At 45.3% G+C, this 15,178-nt stretch overlaps 1 protein-coding gene across 2 annotated transcripts in view; it reads left to right on the forward strand.

Annotated features, from left to right (window-relative positions):
* The window catches only part of LOC115172628 (latent-transforming growth factor beta-binding protein 2), a 157,015-nt gene that overhangs the window by 120,098 nt on the left and 21,739 nt on the right, over nucleotides 1-15,178 (forward strand). For both annotated transcript variants that reach the window (XM_029730257.1, XM_029730258.1), the window contains exons 13-29: nucleotides 521-540; nucleotides 730-766; nucleotides 1,620-1,718; nucleotides 2,681-2,806; nucleotides 3,562-3,690; nucleotides 3,867-3,986; nucleotides 4,300-4,419; nucleotides 8,391-8,513; nucleotides 8,702-8,824; nucleotides 8,935-9,060; nucleotides 9,178-9,303; nucleotides 9,428-9,553; nucleotides 9,651-9,776; nucleotides 10,304-10,429; nucleotides 12,472-12,597; nucleotides 12,936-13,055; nucleotides 15,043-15,123. In XM_029730257.1, coding sequence (XP_029586117.1) covers nucleotides 521-540; nucleotides 730-766; nucleotides 1,620-1,718; nucleotides 2,681-2,806; nucleotides 3,562-3,690; nucleotides 3,867-3,986; nucleotides 4,300-4,419; nucleotides 8,391-8,513; nucleotides 8,702-8,824; nucleotides 8,935-9,060; nucleotides 9,178-9,303; nucleotides 9,428-9,553; nucleotides 9,651-9,776; nucleotides 10,304-10,429; nucleotides 12,472-12,597; nucleotides 12,936-13,055; nucleotides 15,043-15,123 — 1,854 coding nt within the window. The remainder of the gene's footprint in view (nucleotides 1-520; nucleotides 541-729; nucleotides 767-1,619; nucleotides 1,719-2,680; nucleotides 2,807-3,561; nucleotides 3,691-3,866; nucleotides 3,987-4,299; nucleotides 4,420-8,390; nucleotides 8,514-8,701; nucleotides 8,825-8,934; nucleotides 9,061-9,177; nucleotides 9,304-9,427; nucleotides 9,554-9,650; nucleotides 9,777-10,303; nucleotides 10,430-12,471; nucleotides 12,598-12,935; nucleotides 13,056-15,042; nucleotides 15,124-15,178) is intronic.

A 15,178-nucleotide genomic window follows, 5' to 3' on the forward strand; every position in this document is an offset into this window, starting at 1 on the left:
GATAAAGTAGCTATTTACACAGATGAAAACATCAACAGGATGTTTTATATCCACAAATAACAGGTTTATCCTCATCTACTAAATATGAAACAGTATTTGCTTCCTCTATCTGTCAGAATACACCTCCCTTAAGCGTTTGTGCAGAGGAGTTAATCCACACAGGTCAAACATCTGCAACCTCTGGATCTTCTGTGAAACATTCTTCTGATTTGCAGTTATGAGGTCATTTATCGCCATGGCCCGAGCAAAATTATTTATAGATTGTGTCTTAATTATCTAAGATATCTATTCTCCCTTCTTTATTCCATGGACTGTAGTGTACATTATTATCAGAGTCCAGGTCTTCTCCCCGGCTTAAGGGATAAATGTTTTATTAGAAACAAAGACCTTAAGATGGCGTCTAAACAGCAAAATGCCCGATGAGAACATAGATTGATATCTCAATGGTTATATGTGATAATGCAAACAGAATGTCAGCTTTCTCTACTGATAAAACGGCCTCTTCTCTGTCTCCTAACAGATGTGGAAATATTCAACCCGGTGAGTCCTCTTCTCCAAAAAAAGCACATGCTTTTGAAATGTTTATTGTAGAAAAAGCTTCCAGCATCTCTCAGCTGTAAGACACATAGTATTAAGTCTTTCCATACAACATATGAAGAACATATTTGAGTTTGATGGTTATAACGTGTCTTATAACCCAATTATAGCCTATTCTTGCTTATTCCACAGTCTCCTGTTGCGACAGACTCACCATTGCAGTACTCAGGTAATTGATCTAATTTCCAATTCATCAAAGAACCTTGTCACAATGGTGTCTATTCATATTGATAACTCATAATCCTGGTTTCAGCCTGTAATTTACTGTGGTGTTTTTACACAGTGGTCCTGTAGATCATGGTGCATTGATAAAGTAAATGAGCGTGCCAGAGAAAACAGAGGTTTTACCATGCAGTAAGGCACGTGGGGTCCTGATCCATTTTCTATAAATCTCTCACACACAGCACAGAGCAGAGGCAGCCTGCCCCGGTACTCCCCTGCCAATGAAATTGATAAAGTCTATAGGTTGAATTGATCTATGAGTCCCGCTGATGTCTTTTATTGTGCTGTTTTTAGCCAGCAGAAAGGGCATATTTCATCTTTACATCCCTGCTATGTTACCGTAGGATGACCTTGTGATTGTCATGACATTACCGGTTGGAAAAGCAGATAGTATGTCAGTGTCTCTCTCTCTCTCTCCCTCTCCCTCTCCCTCTCTCCCTCTCCCTCCCTCTCTCCCTCTCCCTCCCTCTCTCTTCGTCTCTCTCTCTCCCTCCCTCTTTCATCACTCTCTCTCTACCTCTCCCTCTCTCCCTCTCCCTCTCCCTCCCTCTCTCTTCATCCCTCTCCCTCTCCCTCCCTCTCCCTCCCTCTCTCTTCATCCCTCTCTCTCTCCCTCTCCCTCCCTCTCTTCATCCCTCTCTCTCTCCCTCTCCCTCCCTCTCTCTTCGTCCCTCTCTCTTCATCTCTCCCTCTCCCTCTCTCCCTCTCCCTCCCTCTCCCTTCGTCCCTCTCTCTCTCTCTCTCTCCCTCTCCCTCCCTCTCTCTTCGTCTCTCTCCCTCCCCCCAACTCTCTCCAGTAGATGTGGTAGAGAAAGTCACTCCGGACTCTCCTATCAACCTGGGGCCTGAGTCTGAGGGCCAGCGTACAGCCTCCATCATCGTGGCCACTCAGGTCATAGGTGAGAGTGATGGTCACAGTACACTGCATGGCCACGCCACTTCAATGAAATTACGTTGAACCAACGTGGAATAGATGTTGAATTGACATGACTGTGCCTTCGACTACTTTAGTAACAGTACATTAAGATATGCAGTTTTATTTTGATTTGGTGGGGTGACAAGGTTTGGTAACCCAATTCATTGGAACAGTCTACTCATAATTCTCCCCAATAACTATTTAAATGATGACTTGCAAGTAAACTTTTTTCTTTCTAGATACAGATGTGATTTCTCAATTAATTTGTGAGTTGTGTCCAACAGGCCTGTTTGATAGACATTTCTGAGGGCTGACCTGTAGTTTAGCAAGGGGAAGCAGAGCATGTGTTGTCCTCTTAGTGGACCCTCTCCTCCAAGCCAACTTGGCTTCAGGCGTCCGAGTAGCACAGAGGGAGAGAAGGGCGAGAAACCAGAGAAAGTGTGCCTTTTGGAAGAGATAAATGGACTGGACAGCTGCCAGGCGCTGGGCCGGCATGAAAAGAAGAGAGAGAAGACTGTGTGTTTGTGACTCGCGGTCATCCTATGGAGAGGGTCAGAGCTCTGAGCCAAACCCAGTAGCCCACCCTCAGCTTGTGCTTACAAGAACCACTTTGGACTGAAACAAACAACCGACAAGTCCAATGACAGGCTTAACAGTGCATTGCCCTTCTTGTCATCCTGACCCCAAATGAGCGCCCCCTGCCCCCTGTTACAACACTACACCAACCTGTCCTTCCATCCAAGGCTCCACCATAAAACAGCCTCAACGTTTCCATGAAGAATAACATGTGGTGGACGAGTGAATTTTCTTTTCAGCAGATCGTGTTTAGGAAGAGTTGTGTACAAAAGGTTACCCAATAGGATCGGATGAACACGGCATGTCTATGTACTGAGGTATTGTACTGAATGTTCACACAGGTTACTCAGTGTCAGTATCTTCTCACAGATATTGACAAGTGCGCCATCACTCCAACCATATGTGGCCATGGGCTGTGTGTGCCAGTGCAGACAGGCTACACCTGCTACTGTGACCCCGGCTACAAGCTGAGCGCGCTCCAGACCAACTGCATCGGTAAGACGGGAAGAGGCGGGCGGGTAAAGGGGGCTTCTCCGAGGGTTCTGTCAGCTCTCCATATCATTGTCTCAACACGAGCTTCGCTGTTCACACCACATACTATACAAGCACAGAGGCCTTGAGAAATCAAGAGCCAAGTGAAAGCAATCCCTGTGTTTATGTTGACCCGTTATGCGATGCCTGACAACACGGTCGGAGTGATCCAGAGAGCTGCCACAGAGCTTTAATCCGTTACCTCACTCTGCAGTCGCCGTCCAAGCCCTGCTCTGGGCCATCACTGAGGAATGCCTGCACTCCACTGCACTGTGGAGGGGCTCCAGAGTGTAGGGTTGGGAAGTGCAAGGTCTTCAGTGGTGAAATGGAACTGAAATGGAACACTCTGCCCCCCCCCCCACTTTCTTTCTCTCTCTCTCTCTTTCTCTCATTCTCTCTCTCTCTCTCTCTCTCTCTCATTCTCTCTCTCTCTCATTCTCTCTCTCGCTCTCTCTCTCTCTCTCTCATTCTCTCTCTCTCTCTCTCTCTCTCTCTCTCTCTCTCTCATTCTCTCTCTCTCTCTCTCTCTCTCTCTCTCATTCTCTCATTCTCTCTCTCTCTCTCTCTCTCTCTCTCTCTCTCTCTCTCATTCTCTCTCTCTCTCTCTCTCTCTCTCTCTCTCTCTCTCATTCTCTCTCTCTCTCTCTCTCTCTCTCTCTCATTCTCTCATTCTCTCTCTCTCTCTCTCTCTCTCTCTCTCTCTCATTCTTTCTCTCCAGATGTGAATGAGTGTGAGGAAGACCCTTGTGGAGGGAAGGGCCGTTGTGTGAACACCTTTGGCTCCTACACTTGCCACTGCTACAGCGGCTACAGCCAGGTCATCACCCAGAACAGGAAGTTCTGCCATGGTAAGAGGAGTAGGCAAAGCATGCTGGGTGCTGTAGTTTTAGCTGTAGTTTTCCTGCTCTCATACCTGAATAGAACTGGCAAGGACAAATTCAGACAAGCAATGTTCCTCTAATGAGCCAGATTCGTAGAACAAGTCTTCTTTGTTACTCTGACTTGTTCGGGTCATTTTGTGCAGATATAAATGAGTGTGACATGGCCAACAAGTGCCAGGATGGGGACTGTGTCAACACAGAAGGATCTTACACCTGTGAATGCAAGAGTGGCTACGCCAAGTCCTGGAGGGGACAGTGTGAAGGTGAGTCCAGCACAGAGACAGATAGCCTTAACACTCTGAACTAAACTTCACACTGCAGCTTGGCCAGCGGTGTTTATTGACTGCCCTGGGTTCATATCCAATCCAGCCACAGAACAGCCATTGTTGTATTTTCCTTAGTTCTGAGCCAGGGGAAAAACAATGTAGAGACTTTAAATTGGAGGTTGTACCAGAGGGAGGCTGTGGGCATGAGTATTGGTCTGTGTGTGTAAATGCAGACTGGATCCAGCTAATCTAAGGCTTGTTTTAATGGTCTTTCCTCACCTCCCCTCTCCCTCCCCTGTTCCCTGGCCAGATGTGGATGAGTGCCGGGACCCCCGCTCATGCCCCAGTGGAAGGTGTGTCAACGCCCCAGGCTCCTTCCAGTGCCAGGCTTGTGGCCCCGGGTTCAGGGCTGCCAGAGGGAGATGTCTGGGTAAGAGTGGCTTCCAAAGGCCACGCCTGGAAATGACCTGGGTTTCCCTCTTAAACTTCTTTATGATTGGATAATATTCCCCCAGCCTGCCTGGCACACTTTACGTGAGCAAAGCTTGGTGTTGGTAACACCAGCAATGACCAATGAGACGTCATCAGTGCAACAGTGAATGGTCTTAAGGACATGTTGACAGGCCTGATACTCTACAGTTTGCCATCAAATTGGACATGGCTGAATTAGATTTTTCACTAGTATTTTAGCTCAAAAGTCTGGAGTCATTGAGGATTGTATAAAAATGATCTCAGGGCTTCAGTGAGTGACTCCTAGACTAGGTCCTCTACTCTCTCATGTTTTAATTGTTTCTTCTTTTCACTTCAAATACAAACTTATACATATAACAACTTACAGACACACACAAACAATGACTACATCTTATCTGCCCAGACCTGCATGCTCACTCCCCCATCCCCCATTATTGTTTGCGACTTGGCCTTAAATTGTCCAGTTCGATTTTTCTCGGTCGCTCATGCTATTTCAAAATTACAATAATAAATAATTTGATTTTTCATTCATTTTTCATCATTGTGTCAATGATGGCGGATTGATTGACTTCCAAGATTTTAGTATGTGTTTTTTCAAGATGACTGATAGGAAGAAAATCGTCCAGCCCATTGGGTCTCACTACACCCCCATATGCCATGTCTTGAAATATGCAGACAGATGGATTCAAAGTAAGTTTACGTTGTAATACAGTACTTCTGACAGCCAACTTTCTAGCTCTGCCCACAACTTCCAAGACTTTATAGCATTCCAAGAAAGCATGGATTATTGAGTCATTATTAGTTTTACACCTGAGACATGACTCTGCCTGTAGAATTTGTGAATTTTGTCTCTTGTATAAAAAATTCTGTACATTAGTTTATACTGGATTAAGCATAAATGAACTGTAATTTCATTAGTTATGCTCCAACTTTCCTGCCATCTTGTGCCAACATCAGTTCTTTTTAAGTCTTGGTTCCAATAGTTGATATTTTTTTCTAAGAGATTGACAGTTGGATATGCTCTCTGCAAGGTTACCTATCATATGAATATCCTTTTCTGACTCAAATAACATTCCCTCAAGGTTGCTCTGATGTCCAAAAGTGATATGCAACGTTTAAGTTGCATGTATTTAAAACTATCTACATTGGTCAGTCCAAAATGTATTTTTAATTCTGCCATGGAAATGCATGTATTTTCTGTTACCAAGTCATTTATGGTTTCTATGCCTTTGGTTTTCCATGTGGACCAATTTATTGGTAAATTCTGAAAAGGTATCGAAGGATTGTTCCATAAGGTTGTGTTTTTAGGGAGTGATATTGGTTCTTGTAGAATACGTTTTATTTTCTTCCATATTGTTATAGTGTTCTTAACTATGAAGTTGTTCATGTTCTTAGCTTTATCCTTTGAAAGTAGACACGGCTGAATTAGATTTTTCACTTGTGTCTTAGCTCGAAAGGCTGGAGTCACTGATGATTCTAGAAAACGTATTTCATGCTGTAATCCTCTTTTTAAAGGGCTTAATATTGGATGTTGTATTTCCAGGGGACTACCACATCACCCCAGCCACAGTGCAGAGTAGCAGTAGAGGCCTGGTGGGGCTGGAGTGATGGCAGTGAGTTAGTGACTCCTAGGCTAGGTCCTCCACTCTCTCACTCTTTCCCTTCCAGTGGCTCCATTATTTGTGTAATATCTGCCCCTCCTGCTCTCCCCACCTATCCCTAGCCCCCGGGGCCAGACCCATATTGTTTAAACACATTGCCTTGTTATTGCTGATCTTTTCATATCATCTGCTGCTGTAAAAGATTGTTTATAATATTTCATTTTGGGAGAGTCAAAATATTTTCCCTTGGCCACAGCCTTAAACAAACAGCCTATTATTTTTTGAATGGCTCTGGCCGCTGCAGTGGAGTCCAGCAGGGCTAGGACTTTAATACGGGTGCAGGACTGGAGTGAGGACTGAGATATATGGAGGGGTCAATATTACCCCACTGTTAAAATGCCCTGTCAGACAAACAGGGCTGTGGTTAGTCACTTATAGCCCTGCCTCTGTTACACTATAAAACCTCTATGAGGGTTTATACAGCTCCAATACACAGTCCATGACACACTATACAAGGTCTGTAGCATGCTGAAGGAGCCAACAACACAGCGTAGCAACCCCCCTAACCTTGAGGTGCTCATGTTACATAAGAGGCACTCCTGGCTGGTATTGCGTCATCTTCTCCCTCTCGCCACTACCACCCCCACTCATCCAGAAAAGGGTTGAATATTTGAGCTTATGAGGTGATTCATTTGTCAAATTAAAGTTCTCCCAGTCAGTGGTGTTAAGTACTTCAGTAAAAATACTTTAAAGTACTACTTAAGTAGTTTTTTGGGGTATCTGTACTTTACCTTACTAAAATTGTGCTATCTGGTTTGCTTAATATAAGGAATTTTCAATTATTTGTACTTTTACTTTTGATACTTAAGTATATTTTAGCAACTACATATACTTTTGATACTTAAGTATATTTAAAACCAAATACTTTTAGACTTTTACTCAAGTAGGATTTAACTGGGTGACTTTCACTTTTACTTGAGTCATTTTCTATTAAGGTATCTTTTAATCAAGTATGAAAATGGAGTACTGTTCCCACCACTGCTTCCAGTCTGAAACTCACATGTGAAAGGTGAACGTAATGTTCAGGCAGTTTTTGACATTTCTAAAATGTCTCCCCAATGATTCCTATGACTAAACAAGGCTGGAGCTTACCTCATGGGTTCTTTGATTACTTCAATCTGATTACTTTCCCTTCAAAGAAAGTACTACATTAGCTCCACTGTTGTCTGCTAAGAGGTCTTTAAACACATACAATCAATCCTCTCATAGCGTTCTATGTTATGATGTGGAGTATGACTAGCTGCTGAGAGGCACTTCCTCTGGAAATGAGGTGGAACACAGGAGTTAAATAAACCCCCACTAACAGGACCAGGAACAGGCTAATATCCACATGATGAAGGAACTCAACTAAACCAGGGACCATGTATGCAAGCAGCAAGTGTGTTCCCCATGTTTGTTTCCAGCATCTGCCTTAGTCAGTTGCCTGTACACTCTTTACACTCTTAGAAAACCTAAAAGGGTTCTTCGGCTGTCCCCATAGGAGAACCCTTTTTGGTGCCAGGTAGAACCCTTTTGAGTTGTATGTAGAACCCTTTCCACAGAGAGTTCTACATGGAACCCAAAAAGTTGAACCTGGAACCAAATATGGTACTCTTATGGGGACAGAACCAAAGAACCCTTATGGAATCCTTTTTTCTAAGAGCGTAGGACAGTAGTTGGAATCCAATTGGCTGCGTCATGGATAAGCCTAATTGGTTGTGCGATAGAGAGAACAGCTCCAGTCCCATGTCAGGCTTATCGTAGAGGACTGAGAGATGCCAGGAGATTGCAGAAACAAAGTTTTGGGCCCTACTGACAGACGTCTGGCTAGAGCCCCCGCAGGCGAGGCAAGGCACACACAAAGCCCTGCCTGTGTTCCACTGGATGTTTTCAGCGCTGTAGCCGTCTGTTTCTACTGTCTCATTCACCTCACATTAAAGCTGCCTGCACAGCTGTGTGGAGAGAGTTCAACTCTGCCCACTCACACACACACATCTCCATGCTCGATCCACACACGAGATAGAGCTGTCTGGCACATGCTTAGATCCATGAAATACAGTTTTTGTTTTACGCCTTTCGGAGTCTACTTTAAAACAATGTTTTTGCATGATTATTTCAACAAAAATAAAGTGTTTCTGCCATTATCCTGTGTATTGACTTAGAGCATGAAGTGGAAAAGATTAAGGCAGGGCAATAGATAATGACAATCGTTCACGTTAACAGGTAACAATGTATTGTTTTTGATACCTGTCATGGTGACCTTAATGTTAGTGACCTGTCTCGCCCTCAGACGTAAACGAGTGTTTGGACCAATCGGTGTGCTTCCATGGTAGATGTGTCAACTCCGAGGGCTCTTACAGCTGTAACTGTTACCAAGGATACCAGGCCTCTTTGGACAACAACAGTTGTCAAGGTACTTGTTTGTGAAAACAGTCACACATCATACATTTTCCAGGTTTGGTCTTCAAGTAACAGTTCTCTGAAGGGGCAATAGTGCTCCTGAAGAAGCCTTTGAGGTCCAGGGGCTTTCAATAAATGTTGTTAACAGTGAGGAGCAGTGGTGTTTTAACGAGGTCCTCCTCCATACTGCCATTTCTCCAGATGTGGATGAGTGTCTGCTCCCTGGAGCCTGCCTCCATGGCAGGTGTGTCAATCTGGATGGCTCTCACAGGTGCAGCTGTAACCCTGGTTACCAAACCACTCCTGACAGCAGGGCCTGTGAAGGTCTGTAAAGGATTAGATGTGTGGAATATGACTCTTCACGGTATAACACTGTTCTCTTTGAGCCCTGAGCTCTCTGTGGCTTTTTTAATGCCTCATTATTGTTTTATTAGATGTCGATGAGTGTGCTACTCCTAATGTGTGCCCCGGGGGAATTTGCACTAACACCGAAGGTTCCTACTCATGCAAGAACTGCAGCCCTGGATTCCAGCGATCAGCGGATGGACATAGATGTGAAGGTACTGTATGTAACCTGTACAGCCTTTAGTGTTTCAGTCAATGGTATAACTACCATGTCAGACAGTGTGTAGCAACCTACTGAACATTCTTCATGGTAATCCGTGTCTTTGTTCCAGATGTGGATGAGTGCTCCCAAGCAGACATGTGTCTAGGAGGGGTATGTGCCAACACAGAGGGCTCCTTCACCTGCACCAGCTGTAAGGACGGATACAGGGTTTCCCAGGACAGGCAGAGGTGTAACGGTGAGTCCAGTCAAAGCCTTCCCCAACTGGCACATTCACCCACGCCTTCTAAGACTTGCCCTTTGCGTGTATCAACTGTATCAATAGTAAATCTTGTCTGTGCTGGTCTGCGTGTCTCCTCCAGATATTGATGAGTGCCAGTCTGGGTCTGTGTGTGCTAACGGGATCTGTCTGAACTCTGAGGGCTCCTTCTCCTGCATCACCTGTCCCTCAGGCTACAGCGTCTCCCTAGATGGAGAGCTCTGTGAAGGTTAGTCCATCCTCCCTGAAACCACATCTAATGGTCTGTCCCGAAGGAGTTGTACGTTACTGACCAGTCTGAGTTTGTTTGTTACTGATTGGAACAGATATTGATGAGTGTGCGCTGCCCACTACGTGCCCCAAGGGAACATGCACCAACACAGAGGGTTCTTTCATCTGCACCATCTGCAGGCCAGGCTACATAGTGACTGAGGATGGGCTGGAGTGTGAAGGTGTGTTACAGTATGCAGTGTAAGCATGTTAGGTTCTGCCCTCGGCCCTGCGTGTGTCAGATGTGAGAGAGTGTGCCAGGTTACGACCCACTGGGCCCTGTGTGAGTCCTGCCAGGCCTCTCTCTCACACATTGCTTGTGTTAACAGCAGGCTCAGGTTGTCTGTAAATGGCATCAGGTGTGACGACTTGGACAAAGCTCCTCTCCTGAGCTAAAGATCCCAAAATACTCCTCCCAGACATCACATCATAACTGGGTCTTGGATCCCTCTCCCTCTGGCACCATGTATTCAAAAGAATGACCCATAGGCCTAAAATAAAACACAGTGAAGTCAGCCTGTCCCACTGATAGATCAGCTGGAAAGATAGATGTGTTGACAGTGGAACTTTATGCCATATCATTTATAAACTGATCAAAATGATTACATGCGGCACACTGTCATGTTTTCCACCAGGCATGCTGTCCTCTGCTACAGCTCAGGGATGTAGTTAACTGGGCTTCTCTCTGTCTCTCTGTCCTGTTGTTTAGATGTGGATGAGTGCTTGGTGGCCAACGTGTGCCCAGGCCAGCTGTGTAGGAACAGTCCCGGATCCTTCTCCTGCAGGAGCTGTGGGACTGGCTTTACCCTGTCTGAGGACCGCTCCCACTGCATGGGTAAGACTGCCTAACTAACCTCTGGGAAACACTCACCCTCCCCTTCTTCTCCCCAAGAGGAAAACTACAGATCCAGTTCGATATTATTCAATGTTATTTAATGGAAGGGTGGATCGAGACTAGGAAGAAGATCTCCTTTTTGAAATGTTTTGCTCTGGGAAAATCCTGAAAACAAGTTCAAGTCAGATTTTGATTGGATTTTAATGGATGTCTCCGTGCCAGGAAAAGATTAACGGTCTAATATGAAATTAAACCGTCCACTGCTCTGCTCGTATGTAGTCAGCACACACTGTGGATCTCCTCTTTTGACCCACAGGCAAACGGAGCCATTTCAATCACTTATTAACAATGGCCTGCACTATTTTCCCAATATTAAATATAATCTGTACCAGAGCAAGGAATTTCCAATGATCACATAACAGAGAGCCAGGGAGTGTTTGTTGATACAGTAATTATACCCCACCTTTAATAGCTTGCTGTTTTGGAATTGATGCCTGTCCTGCATACTTAGCCTATCTCTCCACCCTTTTTAATAAAGCACTGTCAGTGCAAGCTAATAAAGGAGGCTTTGCTTACTGTATGTGCAGACTGACTCCTTGCATTCAGCCATTAGCCATGTTATCAGGCCAGAGACTCTGAGAGGCTGTCTCCTTGCATTCAGCCATTAGTCATGTTATCAGGCCAGAGACTCTGAGAGGCTGTCTCCTTGCATTCAGCCATTAGTCATGTTATCAGGCCAGAGACTCTGAGAGGCTGTCTCCTTGCATTCAGCCATTAGCCATGTTATCAGGCCAGAGACTCTGAGAGGCTGTCTCCTTGCATTCAGCCATTAGTCATGTTATCAGGCCAGAGACTCTGAGAGGCTGTCTCCTTGCATTCAGCCATTAGTCATGTTATCAGGCCAGAGACTCTGAGAGGCTGTCTCCTTGCATTCAGCCATTAGCCATGTTATCAGGCCAGAGACTCTGAGAGGCTGTCTCCTTGCATTCAGCCATTAGTCATGTTATCAGGCCAGAGACTCTGAGAGGCTGTCTCCTTGCATTCAGCCATTAGTCATGTTATCAGGCCAGAGACTCTGAAAGGCTGTCTCCTTGCATTCAGCCATTAGTCATGTTATCAGGCCAGAGACTCTGAGAGGTTGTCTCCTTGCATTCAGCCATTAGTCATGTTATCAGGCCAGAGACTCTGAGAGGCTGTCTCCTTGCATTCAGCCATTAGTCATGTTATCAGGCCAGAGACTCTGAGAGGCTGTCTCCTTGCATTCAGCCATTAGTCATGTTATCAGGCCAGAGACTCTGAGAGGCTGTCTCCTTGCATTCAGCCATTCATCATGTTATCAGGCCAGAGACTCTGAGAGGCTGTCTCCTTGCATTCAGCCATTAGTCATGTTATCAGGCCAGAGACTCTGAGAGGCTGTCTCCTTGCATTCAGCCATTAGTCATGTTATCAGGCCAGAGACTCTGAGAGGCTGTCTCCTTGCATTCAGCCATTAGTCATGTTATCAGGCCAGAGACTCTGAGAGGCTGTCTCCTTGCATTCAGCCATTAGTTATGTTATCAGGCCAGAGACTCTGAGAGGCTGTCTCCTTGCATTCAGCCATTAGCCATGTTATCAGGCCAGAGACTCTGAGAGGCTGTCTCCTTGCATTCAGCCATTAGTCATGTTATCAGGCCAGAGACTCTGAGAGGCTGTCTCCTTGCATTCAGCCATTAGTCATGTTATCAGACCAAAGACTCTGAGAGGTTATCTCCTTGCATTCAGCCATTAGTCATGTTATCAGGCCAGAGACTCTGAGAGGCTGTCTCCTTGCATTCAGCCATTAGTCATGTTATCAGGCCAGAGACTCTGAGAGGCTGTCTCCTTGCATTCAGCCATTAGTCATGTTATCAGGCCAGAGACTCTGAGAGGCTGTCTCCTTGCATTCAGCCATTAGCCATGTTATCAGACCAGAGACTCTGAGAGGCTGTCTCCTAGAACTGATGGGCTAGATCTGACCTCACTCATGTTATGATGCTCTCTCTCTCTCTCTCTCTCTCCTTCAGACATAAACGAGTGCCTGTCCACAGGGGTCTGTCCCATGGGCGTTTGCAACAACACAGAGGGCTCTTACTCCTGTATGACCTGTGACCTTGGCTACACGCTGGCGCCCAATAAGCTCTCCTGTGAAGGTACACATTTTTTACTAGGGACTAAACTCTAATGATGCTTCACTCTTGCTGGAAGTCCTCCTCTTATGCTGATGACTTATTTCCAGTCAGTCACAGCTCTGCATGGTAGACCAGCACTGGCAGTCGTCATAACTCCCTGAAGTCTATTCTGAAAATGATGTATATTCTTGTGGGAGGTTGTGACACTTTCCTCGAAAGTTTGGCCGCATTATTTGGAGGATAAACTGAGAACCCACTTGGATTAATAGCCAATGATCTGCCATCTGTGGTGTGAATGTGTCACGCTACATTAGACTGTATGGTATGTGTGTTTCCCCTCCGTGTCCCCTCCCCGGCAGACATCAATGAGTGTGAGGACAGTAGTTTGTGTCTGGGAGGACAGTGCACCAACAGCCCCGGCTCCTACAGCTGCTCCTGTCCCCCGGGTCTGGAGCTGGTGGATGGGACGTCCTGCAGAGGTACACACACGAACACATTCTAGGATGCCACGGCCAACACAACCACAGGGACAGGTACAGTGCCTTCAGAAAGTATTCATGCCCCTTGACTTATTCCATTTTTTTGTGTTACAGCCTGAATTCACAATGGATTGCATACATTTTTTTCACCCATCTGCACACAATACCCCATAATGACAAAGTGAAAACATGTTTTTAGAAATGTTGGCAAATTTATTGATAATGAAGTACAGAAATCTTATTTACATAAGTATTCACACCCCTTTGTTATGACACTCCAAATTAAGCTCAGGTGCATCCAATTTCCTTTGATCATCCTTGGAATTTCACTACAACTTGATTGGAGTCCACCGGTGGCCAATTAAATTGTTTGGACATTATTTAGAAAGAAACATACCTGTCTATAAGGTCCCACAGTCGACAGTGCATGTCAGAGCAGAAACTATACCATGAACTCCAAGGAACTGTCCGTAGATCTCCGAGGTAGAATTGTGATGAGGCATATATCTGGGTAAGGGTATACAACAATTTCTAAAGTGTTTAAAGTTTCCAAGCGCACCGTGGTCTCCATCATTGGCAAATTAAATAAATATGGAACTACCAAGACTGCCTAGAGCTGGCCGTCCAAACTGAACAACTGGACAAGAAGGACCCTGGTCAGGGAGGTGACCAAGAACCCAATGACCACTCTGACAGAACTACAGAGTTCCATGAGATGGGAGAACCTGCCAGAAGGACAAGTCTCTACAGCACTTTACCAATCAGGGCTTTATGAGAGTGGCCAGACAGCATCAGGGACTGGGAGACTGGTAAGGATAGAGGGAACAATGAATGGAGCCAAATACAGACAAATCCTTGATGAGAACCTGCTTCAGAGTGCAAACGACCTTAGACTGGGGTGAAGATTTATGTTCCAACAGGACAATGAACCAAAGCATACAACCAAAGCAACGCTGGAATGGCTTCAGAACAAGAATGTGAAAGTCCTTGAGTGGCCCAACCAAAGCCCAGACTTGAATCCGTTTTGAAAATTGGTGGAAAGACTTGAAGATTGCTCTTCACCGCCGCTCCCCATCTAACTTAACAGAACTTGAGAAACTCTGCAAGGAAGAATGGGAGTAAAATCCCCAAATCCAGAAGTGCAACGCTGATAGACATACCCAAGACGACTCAAAGCTGTAATCACCCCCAAAGGTGCTTCTACAAAGTATTGACTCCGATGTATGAATACTTATGTAAATATGACATTTCTATATTTCATTTAATACATTTGCAAAAATGTCTAAACATGTTCTCACTGTCATAATGGGGTATTGTGTGTAGACGGATGAGATGTAACCATTTTGAATTCAGGCTGTAACAACAAAATGTGGAATAAGCCAGGGGGTATGAATACTTTCTGAAGGCACTGTAAGTACAATGAAAAGGCTCTTTATTGCTGATCTTAAATAGCATTAGTTGATTGGTTTTGTTTAAAACTAAGCACCCGGTTAAACATTTAAGTAGGCTAGGACTTAGGACTGCGGTATAGCCTGAATTTGACATTGAGCCCAAGGGAAAATCTAACAGCTGCCGAGTTACTTCACTCACACAGGGCATTGGTTTACGTTCGTTCAGCTCTACCCACGCAGGGTTGCCCACCGTACGTGGCTTCGTTGCGGGATGTGGCATCGGCGTTGAAACTATGTTCCCCAACAACTACGGTGGGGAACATACGTACACAGAGTGGCTCTGCTGATCAATGTAGAACTGCACTCACATACTCTGGAATAAACACTTTCCTTTAGATGGTGCTATTGTGAGCGTTGTACAAGTCCACTCTCTGTAGTTGAAAGCTGGATGGCAGGCTCTCCCTGCTGCGCCAGGCGTGTCCCCCCATGTCTGTAACATACAATTAGAGCATGTACTGACCTACAGCTTGGAATCACACACACTAGGCGAAAGCCCTTTACTTTAGTAGCGTTGTAATGTAGTCTTTTTCGCACAGGCGATCAGAGGAGAGAGACAGCGGTCGAGGTGCAGCGAGAAGTCAAAGTGGAGAGGTTCCAAGTCGAATGGCGCGTTGAAGGTAAGCGTCCATTTACTTTTGCCTCTAGTTCTGGGGCGTGTTTAGCAATTAGTTC

This window comes from Salmo trutta, chromosome 33, assembly GCF_901001165.1.
Source record: "Salmo trutta chromosome 33, fSalTru1.1, whole genome shotgun sequence".
NCBI classification, from domain to species: domain Eukaryota; kingdom Metazoa; phylum Chordata; class Actinopteri; order Salmoniformes; family Salmonidae; genus Salmo; species Salmo trutta.